The following is a 26611-nucleotide window of genomic DNA, read 5'->3' on the forward strand; positions in this document are numbered from 1 at the left end:
GTTTATAATAATAATAATTGTCATAATTTCTACATCACAGAACAAAAATCACTACACTAGAATGCACTGATTACTGTGTTATTATTACACATACAATCCTGATAAATCTGAAACTGATAACAAAACAGACGTTATATATGTTTAATCTTTGTGCTGTTGCTTAAAGCTCTTGCATGGTGGTTTGAGAACAGCTGCCTCAACATGGAACCCAGGAGAAGACATTGCGCTCACTCGAGTAATGACTATAATCTGAACTGTGCGGGTCATCTGTTACCCGTGGCACCTGTGCACAGAGGAGGCCTTGTGACTGTTCCAAAAAGTCAGCCTCTAATTGCCACTTGAAATAACCCCTTGAAATGAGCTAACGTCCTTGAGTTCCGATAGACTATCATGAGAGCGGGGCTATGAAAACAGTTTGGTTACAAAATCTCAAAGTGGGCAGCGTGTAAATCTCCCCAAGGTTTGCATGTGTTTGTGTGCGTTTATGTGTTTGTGCTTGAAAGCATAAAGCATTGAGCTATTTTGCAAAAGGCGATGGAATATCCTTCTAAAGCATCATTCAGGTTTCCCACTCTTGGTTCTGCTCTTCAATTAGAATCTGCCTCTTAAAAATGTAAATGGGTTCCACCTGCAAACTATGATTCCTTCTGTTAATTTTAATTCAGTTCAGTAGGAGTGGTCCCATAGACTATGAAAGCAGTTGCAGCTTGTAGGTTGTTTACCAGAGGTCTTATAATAAAATCACTGATGCATTTATGAACAAAACCACTAGAAACACAAATGGATGGTTTCTGTTGAAACATGATTATAGCTGTAAGACTACAGGAGAATTCCTCTGACATTTTACACAGGCTGTATGATAAACTCCAGTCAAAAAGTAGATATAATGTTCCACTTTATGAAAAGGCCTGTGTTCTGCCTGACATAGGTCAGTGAATTTTAAACAGGGCTTATAGCTCATTGCCAACATGTCAAATCCTCTTTCTCTTATTTTGCCAGATTTAGCCTCACTGTGGACTTTGTAAGCTTCACTCTAAATTCGGTCAGCCACCTTGGAGCCAATACAACTTTATCCCTTTGATTGAAAACACCCCCTCATCTCTTTGAAGCACACATTGGATTTCAAGCCGCCCCACTCTTCCTATCCTCACTGAGCCTGCAGCAGCAGGAGGTGTCATCTCTTGGACACTGGCACCTGTCATCCTTCCTCATAAGTCCTTCTAACTTCCGGTCTTAAAATGGCAGTGTTCACAGCAAATAACACAGAGTAAGTTGTGGGATACTTAGCGCTAAGGGTCTGAGTGGATGCTGTTCTGCCAGTCACATGGGAAAAACAGAGCCTCCACACAGCTGGCCCTACATCACATCTTTTGAAAAATGCATGTTGTTATGATTGTGTGTCTCCTGGAATGGGACACTGGCTTGTCTGTTAAAGAAGCAGGTAAATAAAGTGTGCAGCAGAAGTGCAGTTGGAAAAGGAGAAGGAAACTAGGGCCCAGTCCTGCTGGCATAGGCTCAATACGGGCTGCCAGCTACAAGAACAAAGAGGTCAACTGGCAAGCTCCTCCACTTCCAGCCAAGCCTTGGATTTGGACTGCGGCCCCACACCGAAGCCAATTATTCTGCCGCCGAACACTGAGGCTCCCTGCTGGCAGACACACTCACACCGATCTCTAAATTGAGGCCAGATTAGTGTTTTTGGGTGCATTTGAGAGCTTCCTTGAGAAGCAGCAGTCTCTTCTAATCTGTGCAAAGGTGGCAGACCTTATTAATGTCCTGACGCCAGTCCTCAAACATCCCAATGAAATAACACGCCGTACAGTGCAGCCTGCGGTTCGTTGACCTCTGAGGTCTGTAAATTTCAGAGACTGCTTTCCTGTGAATTTAAACAGGATATGGGAAATGACTGATGTATTTGTGGAAGTGGCCCTCTCAAAATGCATTGATGCTATCCACAGAACATTCAAACTGCAGACATTTAGCTAACCTAAAATAACCTAATTTAGTGGAGAAACAAGTTTACATTCTATCACCATCTTGATGCAGCACACATATTTATTGTAGCAACATAAAAATTGTCAAGACAAAAAAAAATAAACTTAAATGGGTTTATGTCATATTTAGATGATCCTATAAAGCAATGCCACTTTTGACAGTGCATAATATTTTATTGAATTGTTGTGCAGAGTCCTGGATATGATAGGGCTTCCCCAGACGGGTGTAACTGCATAGGGTGCCATGTGAGTCACAATATGATGGTCAGGTCCTCTCCAAATTCAGTCTTTGCCCTCCCCTCAATCATAGGCCCATCTGTCCAATTTCACTTTTAACCCTGAGGGTCTAGACTGGTCAAGTCTCCTCTCCCATCTGAAAATGTGATAACATCTGACTTGACACCCATAAGTCAAAATGACCAGCTTTAAAAAGGAAAAAAAGGAACTTTGGGTAGCTCATTTCAACTCTTATCTCTCAAATACTGGAGATTTTGCTCCACAAACAAATGGCACTGTCTAGCAGAAATGTGACAATACTGGTCCAACGGGCTCAAGAAATGAGCATGAGATAATTCACACAGCAATGGTCAGGATAAACTGTATCTGTTTTATTTCTGTGTAGCTTTGAACTGCAAAGACAGAGAATCCCTGTGTTTTGCAACCGCTGTCATTCTTGGTAAAGTAGCTTAAATCCCTCAATCAAAGTCGAGGACAAAGTGCCATAATGGTTACACCTATGACACCTCTTCAGCACATGTAAAATGTGCATAATTTTCTGAGATAGCATTACCTGGTGGCACAGCTGCTATCTAAAAGGTCTGCAGCATTCATCAGAATTGCCCATTCTTCATTGTTGTTTTAAATGCGTCTCCATTTAATCTTGGAGAAGGCAGTGCAGCCATGCGGTTAGCCAAAAGAGGTATTTAAAATCAGCTGTCAAATACTCCAGGAGGAGGAATAAAAAGGCACCCAGGGAAATTTCAGCCGTCTGTCTACAATAGTAACTGGCTTTTACCTCCTTTCAATGCAATCCCTGGCCTGCGCTTGGCCTTCTGTGCCAACGCTCGCAATTAGAGTTTCAGTCAGCATGACATTTCGACAGCCCGAGACACGGCGGAGATGTAAATGCACTTGAAAGCTGCGGTGTGCTGTGAGTGAGGGCTAATGTTTCTCTTGCTGTGCTAAAGACGACTCCTTCCTTGCCACTCCACTTAAAGAAACAAGTTGTTTTTTTTCCCCCCAGCAGGCTGCAAAAGTTGATGAAAGTTTCTCTTTCTCTTTCCTCACTTCTTCAGTCATGCCTCCTACTCTAATATAATTTGACCTGCTTTGGTTTTGCCCAGCTGAAGTATGGGATGCATTTCATTCAGGTATTTCTGTCTGTTTACGAAAAGAATTTTTTTTATTATCCGATATATGGACTCGAGTGCAGCTAGAGTCACAAATTTCTTGACTTCAGACTTAATTTGCTTCAAAAAAAAAACGTACACAAAACTTGACCTGGAGCTTTGTGAGCCGAGACTTCACTCAAACTTGGAGCTTGATGACTCCACAGATTTGCCTAAAATGATTTGACAGCGTCTGAGTTTAATGCTCCTCTTCACCACTCTGTTGGTTCACCTCTCCCTCCTCTGTAGCCCTTGCTTCTGCCATCAAAGCTCCCTCCTTTCACGAATGTGGGTCAGTAGGTACAATAGCCTAGTTATGTCACTGTGATCAGACAACACATTTTGCATTTTGTCACTGGTTTTGTTGCATTATGATTTGTGAGCTAAGTATCTTGCAGGCCAGTGTTTTACCTACTTACCTAGATACCCAGTAGTAGTTGTATCATATATTGTGTAAGGAAATTCAACTATTTGAGTTTAATTAAAATTTGGATATTCCAGCTAGAATTTGGATCTTGTTAATTTAACTCAGCACTTGAAAGCAGGAGCTTGGCCTGATTTTCTTTAAAAAATATTAATTAATATTGAAATGTGGATTATGTCCTGCCAAACAGTATTTTTGCGTATGACTTTTTTTTTACAGCTAGCTAGCTAAAGTGCTGCATTAAAGTAATTGGCTAGGGCTAGTGTAACTAAGGACCTGACTCAGAAGTGAACTGGCTGGCTAGCTAAGTAACACATGTGGTGACCTCTCATAGCTCTCCTTGGGCAGACTGTTAGGCTACTGTTGGTTGCTAGCTAGCTAGACATGAATAGCTAAATTAAGTGTGTTAAGTGTGTTATTCTTGTATTATTATGTATGTAATTACATAATAATTCATATCCATTTTCTGTTCATGCCATTTCCAGTTTTTTACAATTGCGTGGCTGTGGCATCACGTCTTCCTAAGCGTATTCATGAAACGTAGCTGGCCCAAGGAGCAGCAGGCTAGACGTATGGCGTCTGGATGGGTGCTGAGCCCGCTGGTCCCCGCCCAGATGTTGCGCTGGCTGAGCAGGTGTCGGAAGCGGCCCTAGTGTTTGCTGCAGGGCGAGATGGGCCGCCCGCTCCGTCTCGCGGCTCCACCGCAGCTGTTTCAGGTACTTAGATTAATGATCCTGCCAATTAAATAAACTATTGTGAAATCTGAGAGGCGTACTGTCAAATTGCTTGCCTTGCAGCTGCAAAGGCGCAAAGGTGACAGCATGAAGCCCAGGAGTTTGATTTCATAGCTGACAGCCCTTCGCTTTTTGATTTGCAGGATGCCAATACTTGGAAGGATCTGGATCACTCTGTTATTGTGTTATCTGATACCTGTCCATAGCGTATATACTGTACATATCGTTAGCAATCAACAACACCCATTTGATAAAAATAGAAGCTATAGTGCAGTGGATAAGTAAATTGACTAATGACTGAAAGGAATAGTGTGAATTTTGATTGGGCCATTGCCTGTGTACCGTTGAGCATGGTACCTTGCTTCAATTATGTAAAGCTGTACAGATAGACGTGTAAAGTATAAACTGCATAAGAATGTCAAATAAGGAGCAAACCTAATAAACAACTACCCAAAACTGACAGGCACCACAAACAAGTAGGCATTTCAATCCTGCTTACATTTAGATATATTTCACTAACTGCTTTTTATGCCAAACATCAAGTATCAAACAGAACACATGCACAACACAACTGAAAAAATGTATTCATTCAAATATGAACAACAATATATCATTCTCTGTTTCTGCAACAATAAAATCCTTTGACAAGCTACTGTATGTGAGCCACGTACATTGAAACAACTAGTATTGTTTTAAATTATCCTCTCATTATCAGTTTGATCTTGTAGTGACCTGGGTATAAGACTGCAGTCATAGCTTGAAGGCTGGTCATATGCAAATCTGCCGAATTAAGATAATTGACTTTTTTTGCACTATCCCCATCAGGAATAGAGGCGAGGAGGACCTAGGACTGTATACCCAGTTCCTTCCCTTTCAGACAGTTTTGAATGTCGAGGACACTGTCTCCTTATTCACGTTAGCATATCTGTCTGTCTCATCTGCTCTCAGAACAGTTTGCTTCAGAGAGATCAATGGGGAGAGAGGATGTGTTCATCCCGGATTAAGAGAGCTAGCCACATCAAACCTGACTGAGGATCTGAGACTAAACAGGCTCACAGCAGCCCCTGTTTCTTCTTCATCGCTCTCTTCACAGGAGTAAGGGCCGCAAGCTGACTCAGTTTCGATGCTGGGATTTTAGAACAGTGGCTCACTGTCAGAATAGGAGTCAGTAATTACAAAATGTTGAATATGTCTGTTGCTGGGAATATCTTCTTTGGGAAAGTGGACATGTGCACCTAATGATCTATGACAAATTTTTTGTGGCTCTCCAGGAAATGAGATGGCGTAGTCACAAGTAAAAAAAAAAATAGGAGAGGGTGATTAGCAGAAACTCAATCAATCAGTGATTAGCTTTTTAGCAAGCCATCTGCTTTCATTATCTGACTCATTAATTAGCACTAGCATATGTATAGCATACCTACAACATTCTAAGTTAGTAATAATAATGGCCGTATTAGTTAATTAGTAATTCACAGCTACTACTATTATTACTTTAAATGTATTATTATAAAATAATTAAAACATATATCTAATGTATGCTTTATTTAGACAGATATTGGCATGTACTTGCTCATATTTATTATGACATTAGAAAATGGCATATGCACATATTCTCACATCTCTGCTTATAATACACCAATGGACAGGATATACCACATGTATCCCTGACTGAACTAATTTTACATCACTCTGTGTTCCTTAGATGTATGCAGCAAACAGTCATACACTCTTCAAATAAATTACCAATAAAGGCAATATCATCTTTTATTACTTGTTGCAGTCAAAAGCTCATTGTATATTTGTTTGTGACTCCATACAATCTCTCCAGGAAAGCTGGCAGAGGCTGAGAATAGGGTAATACAATGAACTCTCCAGGGCAGTCAGTTCCAGCTACAGCTGCATTCATTACATGTATTCCCATTTAAACAGAGTTCCAGGAAGCAAGTGGTTGACATGGCGATACAAAGATGTTGGTTTATGACAAAACCACATAGGCATAGTACTGTGTTGTCTGTCATAATACATAGCTCTCTAATGTGTGGCAGATATAGCAGGTTTTCTAAGTAGATTGTTATCATTCATTTATTCATGTTATTATATATATTAGTAGGAGCTTGGAACTACTACTATTACTCAGCATTTATTAGTAGGAGCTGGTAGCTATTACCTTTCACTACATGGAAAATTTTAATTCATATTCTTAACCTAAACTCAGGGAGAGTGTTTTGTTTGATGTAGCACATAGATTTCCTTCAGAAGGCTGATTGAAATGCTTGGTGCTATGCATCCAATCAAGCACTTTCCCCAGACTGCATTTCTTCGTTTTTTTTTTTTTTTTTTCTTTTTTTTGTTTTGTTTTTTTTTTTTTCCCTGGGAAGATCACAAAGTGCTCCTTAAGGAAGGGTGAAGGGAATTCTTTTTTTTTCCCGTCCCCACTTCTCTGAGAGAGCTTTCTCTATTGATTTTAACTACTAAAAAAAAGTAAAGATGAGAAGGTCAGACTTTCATTTTGTGGGAGCACAGGAAAAGAGGCAGCGAGGGATCATTGAAAAGCAGTAAAAGAACACCATTTCTGCTTGCTACCGCCACAGCGAAATACAGCACTTCTGAGCGCTACACAACTGAAATAGCCTTGATACAGGCCCTGATGCACTTATCAAACCTGCTTGCTCACTGGCTTCCAGTTTAGACAAATACTGGTGAAAAAGGTTTTTAAAGAATCAGAAAGCATCAGGGTTGACGCTGTCCATCAGGGAATTACAGAACGCAAGCGTTCATCAAAGGGAAGACGTGGAGCAGGTCTTCTGCAGAGCAAGGAAGCCTTCTTTCTGTGCGCTGTCGTAGCTGGCCAAAGTTCTGGGTGCAGTGAGCACGTCCAATTCTGGCATCATTCCCCTCCTGACGCCACTCCCGTTTCCACCGCGCCCTCCAGAGACTCCTCTCCGATGGGAGCGCAGTGGGTTTGACACTTTGATTCAGCCAAACATCAGACGCCTTTAAGCCAGGAGACTGTGGAACACTGTGTTTATTTTACCTCCTCCTGTAACGCTCAGACAGACAGAGCAAGCAAAGTCTGAGATCGCAGTCTGCAGTCAGGATAAAACTGAAAAGAAATAAATAAATAAATAAATAAAAGACAAAGATCAAGAGGCCTAGAACCTTGACAGTTTTTTTTTTTTTGAAGTTCTCTTTTCCTGACACAGTGGTAGGTGGCAAACCTGAGAAACGGTGAAATGTCCACATCCATCAGTTCTACCTGAACCCTGCCAGTTTTTGAGTGTGTGTTTTAGTTTAAAACAACAGCTGTTTGTTGCTGTCAATAACCTTTCCTCAGGTGTACTCCAGCTGGATTCGTACAAAAGAATGACCGCCCCTGAACCTCTTATGCGGAGTACACCTGCTGCCCCATCAGATGAATAGACCTTTTGTTGAACTGACACCTGTGCCGACTCCGTGGGGTGGTGAGATTAGGAAAAAGATGCAACCCATCACACATCTTAGATCTTCCTCAGATGTCCTCTCCTGCTTTGAGGAGACGATCCCTGAAGTATGAGCTGTCATTGTATGGAGGCCCGCAGGGGCCACTTCCAACTCACTATCATTGTTTTCTGTGAGGGATGGCCCCTTATTACATCTTATATCAGCAAGAACCACTGCGTTCCCAAATGAATGGCAATGAATGAGTGTGGCTTGCAGTAGGCAAACAGGGAGTGAAGCAGAAATGTCTGGAGGACTGAAAAAAAAACATGTTTCTAATTAAATCTTCAGTAATACAGCTGAAAGGAGTCGGCATTTTCAAACCTGTGGAGTTCCACAAGAGAACTGTGCTCTGTTACCTTTGACATTTTACTTCTGTATTGCTGTGATCCTATTGGCACACGTATTACACACTTGTGCCAAATCACAGCAATAAAACCACACATGTGGGTGTTTTAAGCAGCTTTTTTTGTCTACCTGGCAACAATACCTGTCATGGCCTCTCAAATTTGGTCATAAACAGTATGAAAACTGGGAAACAATGACAAACGGTCAGCTATAACTTTGCCTGACTAATGTCTTCACAAATGTACAGAACAGGCATACGTGCAGAGGATGCTGGAGGGTAACATACATAAAGCTGTCTCTAATCTCACTCCAAGTGTCAGTTTCAGCTCCAACAGGTACGCTCGTTTTTGACAGGAGAGCAGCTGACCTGCTGTCAAATTCCTCAAAAATCACAACCAGATGTGTTCAGTGTTTCTCTGTGGTTTAGTCGAACAGTATATCAACATTTTATTTTCATCAAAAGCAGAAGTCATAGCATGCTGTTGGTTCAAGTGTCCATGAAATCAGCAATGTGCAAAACAGTCATGTATGTTCCATACTTGCTTTCTTTAACACCTTCAGAGAGGACGCATAGATTTGCTTCAGACCAGAGAAACTAATCTCTCCCATCATTTTTTTTTTCATTAACGCATGCACTGGTGTCCTCTGATGCCATTATTGCTAATATTAGCTCCTTTCTGAAATTTCCTTCATCTTTGCACCAGATTTGTGCATTGTTGTTGTCACTTTAATGCTTTGCATGGGAGTAAAAAACTACCTTCTAGAAAGTCAGTATGTTTTGCCGAGCTGTCCCAGACTAAATGTCGAGTCAATCTATGTCAAACACAGTTAAATGACAGTGGCCACCCGCACCAGAATGAAAACAAGGTACACCTGCCTCATAGCACAAGACCTGCTTAATCTCCAGAAGTGACTGAAGACTGACGAGTGTGAACCCTGAGAATGAATGCTGGCATATGACGCCAGAGGTTTGATTTAATTAGGCTGCTATTATCATCACCGATCACACAGGATTAGAATCAGTGTGCTGCGCATGGATGAATGTACAAGAATCCCTCCTGTCTAACGGGAAGGATGAGGAGTTGACTCCCGAATGCCCTCTTCCTGGTCTCTTAGAATGAGTCATACAGGAGGCTACACAGTGCTTACAGTTTCAGCACTGGGTCTATAGGATGAATTTACTCTGGGGACATACTCACAACTCAATATTTAGTGGCTGCTGATGTTTAGATGTTGACAGAAAGTCAATGCAAAATTTACTGAAGTGAATTGAGGGAATTGAATTTCCCTATAAAAAGCTGTTTATGCAAATAAAGCTTTGCATCCTTAAAAAGCAATCACAAAGGGGAATAGGATCAATAATCTATCATCTGTGGTGCTCCTGTTTCAGCGCAGTGCATATCATGCACATGAAAGGATGAACAACCCATTGATGTATATTAGGAGCTTATTCTTGTATGGAGTGATTAATGCAAGCCAAGGAAATCCCATGTCCAAGATGGCAACGCAGACTATTGCAAATGCAGAAGTATGCAAATACAGACTATTGTTTTTCTGGTTATTTTTCTGTGAAGCGTGCAGCTAGTATGTTTTGAACTGTGCATTAGCGGTGATATATAACTTCTTATAGCTCTGGAGGGCAGATCCGGGGCAAAAATGTTGAAATATTTTCTGTAAACATATTTGAAAGTGTTTACAAATAAACTATTTTATTTCAGGAATGCATTTCAAATATTAATAAGAATTCACTGAAATATGTGATTGGCATAAGTATTTCCCAGTGCAAAATGTTTGTTTCCAGGGATGTAGTTCAAATTTATTCAGATTTGTTACACTCTATGTAGTATGGCAACAAACACAAATTGAACACGTGCATGAGTGTCTGAGAGTGAGCAATGATAGGTACTGTGCCAAAGCTAGTAAAAAATACCTGTATTTGCTGCTTTTAGAATGATTTTAACCTACCTTTGAAATGAAATTACTTGATATGTAATTTTAAAGTATTTGATTTTTGGTATATTCTGTATACTGTATACTGTAGTGAAAGTATTTCAAATAAATGAAAGCGTAATTTCAAATACGAATACTCTCATAAATTTGTTTTATAATTTACTTAGCTATCTAGCTATGCAACACAGGGACTCTAGTAGCACTAATTGGCAACTTAGCAACATAGCCATTTGTTATATAATGCTAGCTATAGGTCAAACTAACAGTACCACCCTTTCTAGACAAAAGGTCTGGTGTTCCAAGACAAATAGTGTCTTGACATTGATGTCAGGAGGACAGCCAGTAAAAATCCTGTACCTCCATGGGCTGTACATGGGGTCAGCCCATTACTTATCCACAGGGCTTTCTACAGAGGTATCCACAGTGGTTCCTGCACTGCTCTTTCCTGCTACACAGTCAATACCCTGCTATTTCCATCCTCACACTTCCTGATTATCTGCCACATTCACATCTCACAGTGAGGGTTTCTGCTAACAAATATACATTCTTCGTTCTATTCATGAATGTGATAAAATACTATAAGTAGACCTGATATGCTTTAAAAATACATCAGCGTGTCGATATCAATGGCGCGCTGGCTCTCCGCATCATGGCCTGTGCTGTTCTGGGAGGTGTGAAAATCAATAGCTCTGATACACTGCTGCTCAAGGAGATGTCTATATGCCCTATGGGATGAGATGCCAAGAAAATAAATAAACGTACAACAGCAATTCATCAACATTCCTTTGAAAAACTCTCTCAGGCAGAGGCTATTAGGAATACATATTTAAAAGAGTGCTGGCTTTTTCCCAGTATATTTCAGTAAGGCAATAAATACTCTTCTGTTGATAGAAATGTCCTAATTTTTCCTCAAATCAAATTTGCATTATTTAGTTAATATGTTTGTTTGATGATAACTCCTTACAGATCCAAAGCATTTTCCTGTAATTATTACATTATATTACATAATCATTAAATTTGTAAGTATACTTTTATGGAATATTTACATTTATTTTTACTGTGTCTTGTAAAAATGTGATGTCTTACACTGCGCCTTCATTTTTTTGGAGGTACATTAACGCTTGAATAAACATTTGCAAATTGTAAAATTGTGAAATGATGGGTACACTGTGAAATGAGTGGGTTTCTGCCTGGTAACCCAGAAAAAAAGGGCAGAGAAGGTTATCCCCTGGTGTGGCATTTGTGTGTAATTGCACCAATTTGTCATCCCTGTGGTCAAGCCAACACAGCACCGCGGGGCACCCCAGCCACCACAGGTCTGTTTTTTTTTTTTCTCTTTTGCCGAATAAAATGCCATGTTCCGGGAGACAGGCTGTTGGTGTGCTCTGTGCCGCTCTGCCCGGGATACCCATCCTCACCAACATAAACCAACATTTCAATTAAGCACTGCAATTTTTTCATGTTCTTGTTTAAATGTTCCAAAGTGTTCACATCTGTGCAAACATAAAAATCTTATAAATGGATATGCTGGGAAAAAATATGTGAATGGATACACTTATGTTCTTTTGTGCTGGAAGTTGCTCTGGATAAGAGGGTCTGCTAAATGAATGCAATGTAATGTCATATACACACATAACTGCACAGTATTTATTCATAGATGGCACTGAGAAAAGGTTGGAAGTACAGTATTTAAAAGCACACTAATGAGGGAAAGTGCTGTGCATTTGCTGCACAGGAATGAGGCTGTGGTCACATATTAATGTTTGCTTCAAAGGGAACTTTGGTTGGTTTCTTGTCTTGACATTTGTGAACAACAGCTGACTCACTTTGAATTAGAAGTGTGATGAATTGCTTCGATGCAAATTACAATGCAATCACATTAAATTCCCCAATGCCCATCTCATCTTGGCAAGGGATTGAGAGCGGATTTATTCAAGGTAAACATTCCACCTAGGTGCTACCTCTGAGTTCGAAGGTTACATCAAATACAATTTTAAACTTACAGGTGGACATACCCACTCCCAAATTGTCTTCAGTTCCATTTGGAATTTGACCTTGGATTTAAAACTTCTTTGTCAAACCAAATAATTTAAAATATGCTATATGTAATAAAGACTGCAAACTCACAGTTTATCTGTTGTCTTGCCAGTACTGTATGTTCCATTAAACTACCATTTGCCTTTGTGACATAACAGCTGCACTACAGCACATGTTACCCAGATGACACAAATAAGACTGATGGTGAAGCCAGTTACAGTGTCATCTGGTTAACTACATGTAACGGGCCTGAGGCAGGGGCAACTGTATCTAATGTTGGTTTTCTTTGTGGCGTTCCAGCCGCTGAACTGTGTTATGAGAGCAACGCTAATAAAAAAAAAAAAAAAAGACCCCAGACCATTGATAATCACCGCACCATAATGCAGCACAAGAAAGGGGTCTATTTTTAGGTCTCTTGGCCCCTGGTTAGGTTGGCCAGGCCAGCACTGACGAGTAGCTTCGACCTTGTTGTTCATTAATGCATGAAGCTGGTCTCCCACCAGCTCCCATAATGGTAGACCTCCCTGACACAGGCCCTACATTAGAGTGGGAAGTGGAGCACTTTAGAAATAATGAACCTTACAGAAGTCTGGCTTCTCCTCTCCACCACAGATTAGCTGAGTAATTAATTACCTTGAAACCAGTAAGGGAAGGTGAAATAAAGCAATATGAATTTCAGTTTGGACCAATATTTTCCCTTATCATTACAGCAAAAATCTGTACATCATTCATGAAAAATGCATTTGTACAAACAGGTTTCCTCATCACCTTTCATAAGAAGCATGGGTGTCATTCTGTGCACAATGGTATTTGTCACTCCATTGTTCCTGATTTTTTGTAGATTAGTCTATGAATATATGAATGTCCATTTGTGATCTTGATCAGGGACCTTGGTAAACCCCTTCCATGGACAGTATACCATGTTCTGCTATACAGACCCTCACAAGCTGTGCTACCACACATTGTGCATAGATTCACCATTCTGATACACAGTGCCATTCTTTTATTATTATTACTATTGATTTACTTTAGTTTCTGATGGAAAATGTTTCATGTGGAAGTTTCAGGACTTGAACTAGATAGTCTCAATGCATCCAATCTGGCAGTGCACTTTTTTTTTGCTAACAGGATGTGTTTGTCATTAACACCAGTGAAACAATGGCTCACAAAGCCATCTGTTGGCTGTGGTGACAGCACCACAGACAGAGAGAAATTTCCCAGAAAGGACTCTCTTTCCAATGGAAAATTAACATGACAAATGTGCTTGGCATAGAAGAGTGACTTCTGAATACCTCACAAATTGCTATCTGCAATTTGTAACAAGATCCTTTTTCGTTGGTGTTGTTGATTGGGGCAAACAAACTTGGAAATAGTTCTCTGGATTTCTGGACTTCACTGACACAGAGCAACACGGTTATCTAATTGTATGGAGTACTACTTGGATGTTCAGATGTCTGTACAAGTACTAACATGCTATATCTGTGTGCTTCGTCCCTTGTGTAATATGAGGTAAAGGACTGTTTGGAGCAGAATTTACTCATAGTCCCCTGGGGTGTCATTTCATTTCGATTGTAGATCAGGTTAACAAGAGTTTACCAAGCTGCATGCTGAGCTATAAGAGGGGGAACAGAGAATGGACAGCAACTAGAAGGGACTGCTGATATACTGATATTTAAGTTACTTATGAATGTGCAATACTTAAATAAATATTCAACAAATATGTATTTTTCACATCTGAACAATAATAAACACAAAGTTACAATTGCTTCCATGAGATGGTACCCCCTCCCATACACAGTACCAGTCAAAAGGACACACCTGATTAAGACAATGGGAAACATGCACTCAAGGAGATTTTGACTTTTGCTTAACTGCTTGAAATTTGTTTCTTAGACCAATATAAGTAGTGAAGTGCATGAATTTCTTGTAATTTAAAAAAATATTTTTGGCTACTTTGAAGAATCTAATATACTGTATAAGATTTTGAGTTGTTTAACACTTTTTGGTCACTGCATAATTCCATTTGTGTTATTTCATAGTTTTGATGTCTTTACTATTATTGTAAAATGTGGAAAATCATGAAGAAAGAAAGGTGTGTCTAGACTTTTGATTGGTACTGTATGTTGCAATTGACTGTTGTCCTGTCCTTTCCTTATGCAGTTTTCACTGTTCAAGATTAGAATGTAACACTTGGAAATATACTTATCAAGAATACTATTAAATATTATTTCATGGTGCAATTGCAGTGATGCAGTGAAGCGCTTGTGCTGACACATATAAGAGAAATAAAACCGTGCTGCTTAACAGTTTTGAATTGAACCGCTGCAAAAAACTGTAGGGCATGAAATGGAAAAAAAATGAAATCTCTTATTCCCTGCTAACTACGAGAGCAGGCAAAAAACAATTTCACAAAGAAAACAGTGCGACAGAATTGTTCCGCGGGCCACCAGGTAATTGTTTATCCTTTCAGGCATTAAATACAAATTGGATTGATTTTCAGTTTTAATTTAATTTATATCTGTGAATCTTACGTCTCTGGTAGTGCATCAATAGAATTTTATATTTAATGCGAGACTATCCAAAAAATGACCCTTTCTCCCTTGGCACAATGTGTTTAGCAGAGAAATCCCATATTGTTAGTTCAAAAAGAATGCTCTGCCCCAAAAGAGCAGCTGAAAATGGCTTGTACTGCCTTCACAACAAACATTAACAATCAGCTTTGTAGCCTACAGAGAAATAAGCTGCAATTAGCCTGGAGATAATTTATAATCCATATACAAAAAAAGATTGAAAAGAGGTAAATGATTGAACTCTTTTTCTTTCAAAAACCTTAAAATACCTTAACCTTAAAATACAAAAGATAAGACTCAAAACAGGCTTTTTAATAGGATTCATCATCCTTCTCTAAAGACTGTATAACCCCCTTCATATCTTCTTAAGAGGAAAATGGAACTCTGAACTCCAAAGAAGGTATTCAAAAAGGCTTCATTTCCATTAGTGCTTTATAAATAACAGTAGCGGTGTAACATTTTATCATAACTTAATGAATCCCATTGTTGGGATCCCTGATGAGACAGGAGGACAATATACATACCAAAAATACCACAAAGTGCACCTGCTTTCTTCAGTTTTAATCCTTTTCACTGGCCGCTGACGTATATATAGATTTTCAATAATAGATAGTAATTGGCCAAGTGTGAAAAGAGACAATGTCAGAAGTTTATAACTGCTAAAAGTCTCCCATCAATCTAATTCACAAGTTCTGGCACATTCCGCACAGGAAGTGACTGGAAATTCTAATGAAATTGGTTGTCATTTACTTTGATTGGCAGTACATTTATAATGGCACCTAATGGAAGGTGTACCATTAGCGTCACATTCACAGTGGAAAAGAACACTCCTGAAAAAAAAAAATCAAACCCACTCTCCCTTCCCGCTTCCTCTTTTCAGCCGATGGGGGGAGAGGGTCACGATTATAATGCGGTTTCCTCAGGTACAGTGCTCAAAACAAGGCTGAACAGAGAGGCAGTGTGTGGGGGCATCCCAGGGGATGATTATAAACTGCAATCGTTTACACACAAGCGGTCAATTGTGCAGCGAGACCCCTGAATGCATGAGGGAGAGTAAGTGTTACGATTGGCTGTGACCTCATTGGCTACCAGAAGGTCCAAGCAGTGGTGCACATGTTCTCTGTTCTCTTTGCCTCTAGATGTGCATACTTCCATCTTGCAAACAGACACCTTGCATCCAGCATCCAGGCAATCCCTGTTTTTCTGACACAATAGGTTTCCAGAAACCTTGTCGTAAACCGGGTCACTGTAAATTGAATCCCACTCTAGTTGCAATGTTATAAGACGGTTATAAGACGCATTTTGGAGCATCGGCTGGAAATTAAAGCGCTCCCAAAACAGCCTTGACAAACATGGGATTAAATCAAATATTCACAAGGCATTTATACTGTATAAAAATGTGCATATAACTAAAAATAAACACGCTTACAAAGTACAGTGCAAATACTCTGCATTGTGACACGTGCTGCATGCTGGTTCCAGAGTGACAGGACGTGGAGAACAACAAGACACAAATCATGGATGAGTTTGACAAGGCAAAGCAAGACAGCACACTCGCTCACGAAACCAGGGAAAAAAATGGCTCCTCCACTGAATGAAAAAAAAAAACACTGAAATATGAAATGACTACATAACAAATGAAAACAAACACAACCCTTTTTTGTGTACTCTCTTACTCTCATCCGACCCCAGCTCACAAATCCACACTAGCTTACTGTCTACCTCTACACAGACCAGGCCTAACTGGCCTCACCATATCACACCAAATAATTTCTGGAGTGAACTTGGAGTTATATATGTTCCACCATATTTCTAGTTAAATGACTGCTAAGAACCATGAATTTCAACCATCTAAAATCACGCACTGTTTCAATCAAGACCATACTTATACCTAATTATACGGTTTCTTTGTTGAGACTCTAAGGAAGCTCTCTGCTCAGATCTCCCTCCACAAAGCACATGCTCAGTGCAGCCCATGTTTCCCCTCACAGTTTTGAACAGCAGTCCCTCTTCTCTCCGGTCGCTTTCTAGTGCAGGAGCATGCAGTATGCAATGTGATTTATCTCCTAGGGAAATTAGTGGAACCCAATTTATTTGACTCATCAGCAGTTAAACAGCAAACCATTACATATGAAAGCCAAACAGCTTCCCATTCAACGCGGAGACGCATTATGAGAACAAGCACAAAACATGGCATGCAAAATGCCTTCTGTGTGTCACAAAACAGACCGTAAAGTGGATCTGAATAAAAACGAACAGCTATCTAGTTCTCTAGAGCTGCTGTCAATAAGCGTTTTGACAGCGGCATCAGTCACGTCCAAAAATAACCGTCTGCTTACCGATGTGTATAGGTGGCCTTCTCCATTCATGGCAATGTATAAGCCTGTCTTCACGGACTGAATAGCGACGACTCGCAGGCCCACAGGGATGAGGTTGAACAAAGCTGCAAATAAACACCGCAGGAGAAGCTAAGCACATGGGTACAAGTGAACACGCTTGAGCAGAATTAATCGGAACTCCACTAAAACTAAAAACCTGAAGGACGCTACCATGGCAATGTTGTTGGCCAGCTGCATGCCCACTGGCTACCATGTGTTCTGATGACATACAGTATGTGTTAACACCAGCCAGAAGCACAATGTGCATACATGTACTGTATCTGATTGTAATCTCTCAGTGTTGTGAATTCTCCCACACTTCAATGTCTTTCTTCTGTCTGTGTTAAATTATTAACCTAACTGAGGTATCTTGAATGCGAGTGACAACTAATCCATTTTGCGAGCATTAATTATGCATTCATTCAGAATGGCCAGTACTGGAATTTCCTAGCATTCAGTACCAGAAATGTCCACTGATGAGCCACAGGTTTTGACGTTACTTTTCAACTCAGACCTTAATAGCTTAATTAAACCCATTGGTTGGCAGTTGTTCAACAAGTTAACCAGCTGCTGGTGGATATGCATCTCTAAAACTCTCAGGAATGTGGATCTCCAAGACTGCTAGGGACAGTACTACATAACACCATTACATTCCTCCATATGTTATCCACACAGAACATGATCCAATTGGGCACAAGTGGAGAATCTGGAGAGAGAAAGTAAAAGTCTTGCCTGCTTTTTCAGAGAAGTTATGAGGGGGGGATGGTGAGATACTCAGAAATTAGACAAACATATGCTCCTAATTATTCGGTCAAGCAACTCATGATAACACGTTTCCTATTAGATTATGTGGCTATACAAGTATGTGTCATGGTTTGCCCTTTGTACTTTGGCAATGGCCTTAATGATGACAACATGGAGGTTGAGTGCAGGTATAATTTCATCTTGTCCATGAAATAAAGGATTTCATATAATTAAAATAATGAGGGCCTTGGAATTTGAGATATTTTTGCCATTTTTGGAAAAGGTGAAATTCACGGCACCTAAGGCAAAATTCTTTGATTTTTAATTTAAAAGTCACCGTTATTCCAAATCACATCTTTTTGACTGTTTTCACTTTTTACTTTTATTGTACAAGCAGGTACAATATGTACAAAAGGTTTCATATTTCAAAGGCTTCATTATGTTCTTGTATTTAACTAGACTAGTCGACCTAATCAACATTAACATTAAAGTGAATCGTATAAAGACATACATATCTACAGACATGGATCTCCAGACATAGATATCAATAGATACCTGTAGATATCTATGCACACATGCCTAAATAAAAATCACGCAAGAAGAAATCTAATTGCAGACGCCACCACTCCCCTGACTCATATCCATGTACAGCTATATCTGAGAGGTGACAGGCAGTTTTGGCTTAGACAGTGTGTTTGCCAAGACCAAGACGGGTGTCGGGCTATCATTCGTGCTGCAAATTTAAATCAAATTAACAAGCCCGCCCACAGCGCATTCATTGAGGCTTCATGTCTTATTCCTGCCATCTCTCAGCAGATGGAGTATTCTGTGCCAGAGCTATTGCATGTCTCCATGAGCCTGTGAAATAAAGCAGCATCTCTGGAGTTCACTCAGATGAAATATTGTAAATTTATCTGGCCCTTCTCCGGGGTTTCTGTTTTAACCTGCTCAGTGATACAACCTTTAAATCCCAGCTCCCTTGCTGGTTTTCCCCCTTGAGTTAAATCCTCTGTAATTGCGTGGGTTAATCGTACATGTGCTGGCTACACTTTGGACTTTTCACCCAGCACAAGTCTGTAATCTTCCAACAAGAGCCACAATTCTCTGAACTTTTTGCAGCTCAGAATAATTTAAATTTAAACCTCATTATCACAGTGCAATGTTCAATACCTTTCATTGGCAGCATCATAGATTAATGGCACCACAACAGCTAGTCTAATCAGTACTGGTTATTTAAATGATGAAATAATCAAACAGCTGAGCTGTGCAAGCCACAGGCTGACCTTCAACACACTCAACTTGAAATGACCCGAAAGCATTTAGATGTACACACACGCATGTTTGAGGTAGTGTTGAACTGAACGCAGTTTACCCATCGGGTGGCATACAAAAAGGAAACTGAACTTACAAGAATTAGTGCTGTCATCCTTAGTCCCATCCAGAGATCCATCTGGGTTCATCTGCAAGTAGTATCCCTGCCTGCAATATAACCTGGTCACTATACCCTTGAGCTGGGGATCTGAAAAAGAGAGAGAGAAGGAGAGAAAGAAAGACACAGAATTCATTAGCAATAACCATTGCTGTTACCGAAAAATGCATAATGATCTGACCAATAGTTTCAGGAAATAAGGGGAGGTGAAATGTTTGACCTTGCCTGAAGAGCAGATAGATGTCAGTTTATTAACATAGATGTCACTGCACGGCAAATTACAAGTGCATGGGGGGTAATGAGGAACCTAAAATGGTGCACTCAACAGCACCCTCTTAAGGCTAGAAATGAGTAGATGAATATGATATAACCTGTTTCATTCTGATTACTTAAACGATGTGCATGTCAGTCTGATTGAAACTGTTACATTTCATTACATTATACCATCCCCAGCCCTACCGTAAAATATTATTATGTTTTCTCAGTTTTAGCATGCTGATATGATCCCATGAAATGGTTAAATATTATGTATTGGAGTCATTAGGTTTTATAAAAGTATAATACGGGAAACTTGTGTGAATCACCTTTGCTTTCAAACAGCAAGCAGGATCTCTATATCTATCATATGTTCCTCTGTTACAGATGAATGTAAACTCTTTAATGCAGAGAACCTTCTTCTGACGCAGGTAAGGCTAACATGCGTCATTAGGTGATGATTACAGTATAGAAAAATGTCTGTATACATGCAAAGGTATAAAGCAATTTATTCTGTTAATAGAGAAATTCCAGCTAAATGAACACATCCTTTGATGTAAGGATGTCTAATGACTCATAGCAGTACGGAAAGAACAGTAAACAAAACTGAAAAGAAAATAGCATTCCGCCCGTGTCACAAAAATTTTGCTCAGACGTTTGGACCCGCACGAAGAACTGTCGTGAGCGATTCCCGCAGCCAGCGAATCACATCACTTCCTGTGGTGCTCTCGAGAATGGGTCTCCAGGTAATTTAGTGTGAAAGGAGTCTGAGTTCATACCCTGAAAAAAAAGGCCCGCAATTTCCTGCTCGGCGCAAAAAATACAGCTTTGTGGGAGAATTCATTAGCGAGGAACCTTTTCACCAGCTATGGTAAGCTGGAGATACTGGTCCCTTTGATCTGCAGAATCAAATGGGAAAACCCACAGGGCTTTTCTTAATTCCACCTGTATGTCCCTGATTACAAACACATCCATCAGGCCAAGTTAGACAATGCCACCATTTACTTACCCCGAATTCGGACACAAAAGCATTTCAGTTAGAGTCACTTGACCGGGAAAAGTTGTTTATAGACTATGAGCTGTCATTAAAATTATGTACCTTTTTAATTCTGCCTGAAGGGTGAGGATGTCAGATCACGGTTCCTTGGGCAGTCAAGAGCGTATGCATTAATTCTGTGTTCTGAGCAGTTTTGAGTACTGTAAATAAGCCCATGCTTTGTGTTGCTCACCGGCAATCAACGCTCAGCCTCGCAGGATAGCAGTAACTCCATTTTCCTTAAAATTGCTTTGGCAATTTTGAGGTACCTTGTGTTTTTTCTCTGCTTCCTGTTGTTACCGCTGACACTCAGGCTCACCAACAGGATATAAAATCGTTGTACTGTTCTTAACAATATAAAGCACGTCGAACTACCACATGGACCAGTGGTCGTGAAAAACCGGAATACCTTTAAGGTGGTAAGATTTGATATACTATGTTTAATTGAAATGACACAGCTGATAAACCATCACAGGCCCGCTTCTCGCTCCAGGTGATTACAAGAATTGGCTAAATCTTAGTGATTAATAGATTATTATAAGAGAGTGTATGTTCACAAATCACTGGTGATTGGTTGCAGGGAATGACCAGTGCCGCTTCCCATGGATTAACGATATCACAGATGCAACTAGGAAAAAAAATCTCGTCATTGAAATCCAGGAATATCAATCAGTCAATTAAACATGAACTGTTTTTTCTTCTCTTATTCTGAACTCAAAGAAACTGGCCAGAAGATTTAGTGGCGATGGCATGGCCCTGCAGAGAAAGAGCTTCCCAAGCCTCCATCTTCAGTCCGTGGGAACACCATGCCTAGGTGGAGCTTTGTTTTAATGGCTTCAATTGATTTCCTTTTTAAGAAGAGTAAAATGCCAATGATTAACAAAGACAGTCACATTTAAGGTAGTCAACCCACATTAGAGCTGGTGAGAGTTCTTCTGAAAAGCATCACAAATGACAGGCAAAGCTCTAGTCCTCTCTGTGAAATTGCATAACCACCCACTCCACGGAGGAGTTCAGAAGTCTTTTCAAAGACTCCTTCCCTCACATTTTACTTTTGCCACAATTGTAACTACTCAAGCCAATTTTGCATCACTCAAAACCTCCCAAATTTTCCCACAAGTGACGATACAAAATATTACATTACTTTTCTTCAGCAAAACATTAAATAATTTTAAGACACTGTACACTTGAAACAATTTGAGCTTTTAAATTTAATGGGAGGCATACATTGTGCTTTTAAATTTAATGGGAGGCATACATTTCTCTCTCTCTCTCTCTCTCTCTCTCTCTCTTGTTATTGAAATAGCTGTGTGTTTATATTAATATTCACTCATAAACTAGGGTCTGTCCCTCAGTTTTAATGGCATCCATATTAGCCATGATGAAGATTCAGCCGTCTTCATAAATTTGATATTCACCACCCCCAGAGGAGAGAAGATACCACTTCCACATGTGCCCTCTAACAGGCACAAGAGAGGTAAACACAGCTAGCAGGGGTGTGTGTGTGTGTGTGTGTGTGTGTGTGTGTACAACATGTGTACATGTTGTACGTGTGCGTGTGTGCATGTCACTGTCATTGTGTGTCTGTATGTATGCATGTCAGTGTGTTTATACTTTTCTGCTGAAGGACTGCCTTCACCATTATTGCTACTACCAGTGCCTGTGTTGTATTATCCACAGACATTGGTAGGATGTGGCAGCCAAGGCCCCTTTCATATAGTGTACAATGCAGAAAAGCTGCAAAATCTACACTTTTATATGGTTGGGTTCTACGGTTGGGCTCATGTGTAAGATGCCAAACATACGCAACTCAACATTAGTTTAAGAAACTAGCGCAAAATGTGTGTATGATTGTGTAAAACGTGTAGTGCGTGATCACAGTCTAAAGGATGCAGAAATGGGGTAGGGAGCCATGACTTGCAAGGGAAGGTGTAATACAGAGGAGATGTTGTTCTGAATGCATCAGTAGTTAACAGTGAGTAACATCCCTCTGGGTCAGGAGTGCCTCATTTCCATTAGACATACGTCAGCACGGTCACCTCCAGGGTGAATGTTTCCACTGTGCTTGAATTACATCTGAGCATGGCACGTTACTGTACCTCATATCTGATCTGACCAAACCATGCTGGTCAAGGCATACTGTCTACCACATTCCCAATATGTTCTACACCTATCTTTTTAAGGATATAACTGCGTATTCATCCTTTCAAAAACTTTGATTAAAAATGGTTAAGCCACACTAAGATATCTGGCAGGTGAAAACGGCCCTTTGAACAGTTACATTGCTACAGTTTACACTAAAAATGTTACTGTACCTGTTCACTAGACACATACTGAACTACGTTACCTATAGCTATGGTTATTGTTTATGCTCACTGTGCTTAAAATATCATCTCTGTTTTCTTATTGAAATGAATTAAGCAGAAAATGTATCTAACTGTGGTAGGTAGGAGTTCCAGTGGCTACTTCATTAACACATTCAGTTAACTTGCACACTGCACTTTGAATTTCATTGAATTTAGTTTAGCCTGTATTAACATAAGCAACAATGTACAACAATGGCTTTTTGTTGTAATCTGCGGTAATCGTTGGGAACTACAACAACTTCCGTTCGGCTTGCTGTGAATGATTCACACTGTGAGGTGAGGGGCGGTCAAGTCCTTGTTACTGGAACACTTCCAGTGAAAGAACGTTTCCACAGGTCTGGACAAAGACAACGCGAGCAGACACCGGGAGGGATCATGATCTCACACCACATGCATCAGGTACCACCGCGCAAGGTCAACACTAGCAGGCCCGTCAGTCTACGGCATACAAAACTATAACCCCCTCCCCACACTGCCCCCTCCCAATCTATGACCTTCTGAAGAGGCAAACCAACAGCAACCCCCCACATCCCTCTATCCTACCCACCACTTAATGGAATTAAGTGACTGAAATGAGCATTAATGGATAAAGTGACAGGCATCAATAAGGAGAGGGACTTCCACTTCCCCCTTCGTGTCCTTTCTTTGTAGATGTATGACAGCGGGGCTGCCTCGGTTGCTAATAAAATGGCTCCTTTCATCTCTGGATTGCAGAAAGAGACCAACCTATCATTGCACTGTCAGCCGTCACACTTTGTACTCCACCCGGGCCACGAATGCTCCATGCCACTTAAATCACATCCGCCAGCATGCGAGAGACCTGACTACCTTTCATATTATCATTTATTCTCTGTTGTTATTGTCTGCTGTCAGACAGCCCTGTGCCTCACGTGGACAGGACACCGGGCCGCTCCGTCGAACCGCACACATGAAAGAAAGAAGGAACTCGGAGGAGAGGGCCGCCGGATTCAGAGGGCATGCGAGGGCGTCTATAAAACCCACTTTATGAACACAACTTAGAACAGACTGTCGAATGCAGGCTGTACATACTTTAAGAGCGCCTATCAAACCTGCTTCATAAATTCTCCCCAGAACGGACCGCTGAGTGCAGACAGTACACATCGGTATCCATAAAACGCGCTTCATGAGTGCTCCTTCAGCTGGACCGCGGAAAGTGCAGAGCACATGGCAGGCTTGTGACCAGAGGTTTACAGGCTGAGATGTGTCCTTGTGTTGCTCTACTGTGTCCTTGATTGCATCATTAACTATCCAGTTGCACATTGCTAATCTTCAAAGGAGACTGCATTGCACTGGATGAAGGAATCTGCTAAGCGCATAAAGTAAATTACAGACGTACATAAGATTTATATTGCAGTTATACTACTGTGCTGTGCTGCAGCTTTGAATCAGTCTGTATGGTCGTCTTTGTTCTTTGTAATTTACCACAAAATATTGTCTTAACTGTTTGTCTGTTCAAAACTATAACTGATTTGGAATGGCAGGAGGTGGTGCTTGTCAGCGGTACTGTTACATGACATTACTGCCTGTTTTAATATAGATTTAGTTCAGTATAAATGTTCTAGCAGTGTGTTACAGTATTGGCAATGTTGACACAGATGGTCACCTGATGCAAAATCGTATTTTTGAGAAAAAAAGTCTGGCGCCTTACTCCTTACAACTTAGTTTAACCTAGCAGCATTTACATCTTTTAAATTATGCATGGCTCTTGAGCATGATGGTTTATTGCAGCAGGTATTTTTGTGTGGCACTGTGCAAGTGAAGATGCATGATTATCATGAAGTAGATGGAGCTGCACTGCGCATTCAGATGAAAACCGAGGGTGCGTGGACCTGAATTCTCATCACGGCCGATGCCCTTCTCCCTGTTCGCGCCCTTAGCGGTCGCGGTTACCAGCTGTCTTTTTGAGGAGCCCACCCGCACCCCGGCTGGAGGCCACTCAGAACCACCAGACCCCGCGCCCTCAAACCTGAGCATCTGGTGGCCTATCGCAAAACAAGGCTGGCGTGTCACCGCCACCGAGCCGCTCTCATGTTTTTAATGAGCGCACAAGCTCCTTGGGCGAGTTCAAACAGGAGGGCACGAGGAGGTGGCGGCTTTCTCATATCGATTAATTATTTTGATTAACAGAATGATTAAAAAAATGTGGAGGTGAGATGGATTCCTGAGAGGGTGCACCATAGGGGTAAACATGATAATTGTAATAGCAACTGCTCTGTCAACTAAAAAACCACACAAACCATCTTCAGAGTCCTCTGAAGAGATTTAACCAATACACTTATCTACCTGTTTTATTCAGATAAGTTCGATTTAAGAAACAATTAAATACTGAATATTAGAGAACAATCCCACCTGTCTCAGCAAAGCGTCTGTATGGTCCCTGAAAATGTGTTTTGCAGATCTGTAATTTAAACATGTTTCAAATTTACAACACCTTCTTTGTATAGGTACAAAAATATGTACAGTCAAGTAGCATCTCTAAGCTCATAGCTGTTCTTTGATGTCTGAAAAGTCTTATTGCCATGCAGGTTTTGGATTGATCCCATTTACAAGCACTTTATGCAGGTACTTGTTTGTAAGACTAATATCAAATGAATAATACCATGCACATGGGCTATTTGTATGCATTCAATGTAATAAGCAGTTATTATATATGGTTGAAAAACAAACAACCTTGGGGTAGATCACTACGAATTATGATAATTTTGTTTGCTTTGTTTTTTCCAACGTCCATATTGAATTTATATATTTAAATACCCTAAGCACTTCTTTGACTATTTTTCCCTCCCTCTGCATCCACCGGAATAAAATCGATGGTTACTATATTCACTATAACACACTATATATTCATCCACTGCCTGATCTAGGTGAGGTCTGGGAGTCAATCTATCATCTGTCAGCGCTGTTATTCACCTCGCTTAAGTTCTCAAAAACAAATCAATCACCCAGAGAAAGTTCAATGTCGACGGGCACGTAGCTCGTGTAACAGTCTGAGCGTCAGCGAGACACAATGTTTTTTTTTTTTTTTTCCTTTGTTTGTCAGTGGAGACGTTTTCAAATGGTCCCTTTAACAAAAAAAAAAAAAAACCCTGTCTGGGGCAGCCAGGAGGATTGTACGGGAGGAATCTCCCTCCCAGACGGCGGAGGTGACCATCAGACAGAGGAGCCAGGCTCCGCTGCACACTCCAGCTGCGGACCAGAGCGCGATTGACCCACTTTAGACGTTTCTGGAATACGAGAGGGGCTTTTCCAGCCTACGAAGGGAAAACTGGCTCCATCCCCTCCCCGTTACCATGGAAAAGGAGAGGAAGCACGGGGGCACAGGCGGGCTGGCTCAGCATTCGTATTGTTATGTACATTTTTTAGCGGTATGGCTTTAAGTCGGGGATGGGTATGCATTATGCATTACGCTATTACTTTGCAGATAATGGCCATTTGATGAAATTTTAAAATGGAGATTAGG

At 40.6% G+C, this 26611-nt stretch overlaps 1 protein-coding gene across 2 annotated transcripts in view; it reads right to left on the minus strand.

The window, feature by feature from the left end:
- LOC118789393 (fibroblast growth factor 14-like) overlaps positions 1 to 26611 on the minus strand; it is a 124279-nt gene that overhangs the window by 11209 nt on the left and 86459 nt on the right. For both annotated transcript variants that reach the window (XM_036545797.1, XM_036545796.1), the window contains exons 2-3: positions 19453 to 19563; positions 17262 to 17365 (exon numbers count right to left, since the gene is read on the minus strand). In XM_036545797.1, the coding sequence (XP_036401690.1) occupies positions 17262 to 17365; positions 19453 to 19563 (215 nt within the window). The remainder of the gene's footprint in view (positions 1 to 17261; positions 17366 to 19452; positions 19564 to 26611) is intronic.

Source organism: Megalops cyprinoides, chromosome 14 (assembly GCF_013368585.1).
Source record: "Megalops cyprinoides isolate fMegCyp1 chromosome 14, fMegCyp1.pri, whole genome shotgun sequence".
Classification (NCBI taxonomy): domain Eukaryota; kingdom Metazoa; phylum Chordata; class Actinopteri; order Elopiformes; family Megalopidae; genus Megalops; species Megalops cyprinoides.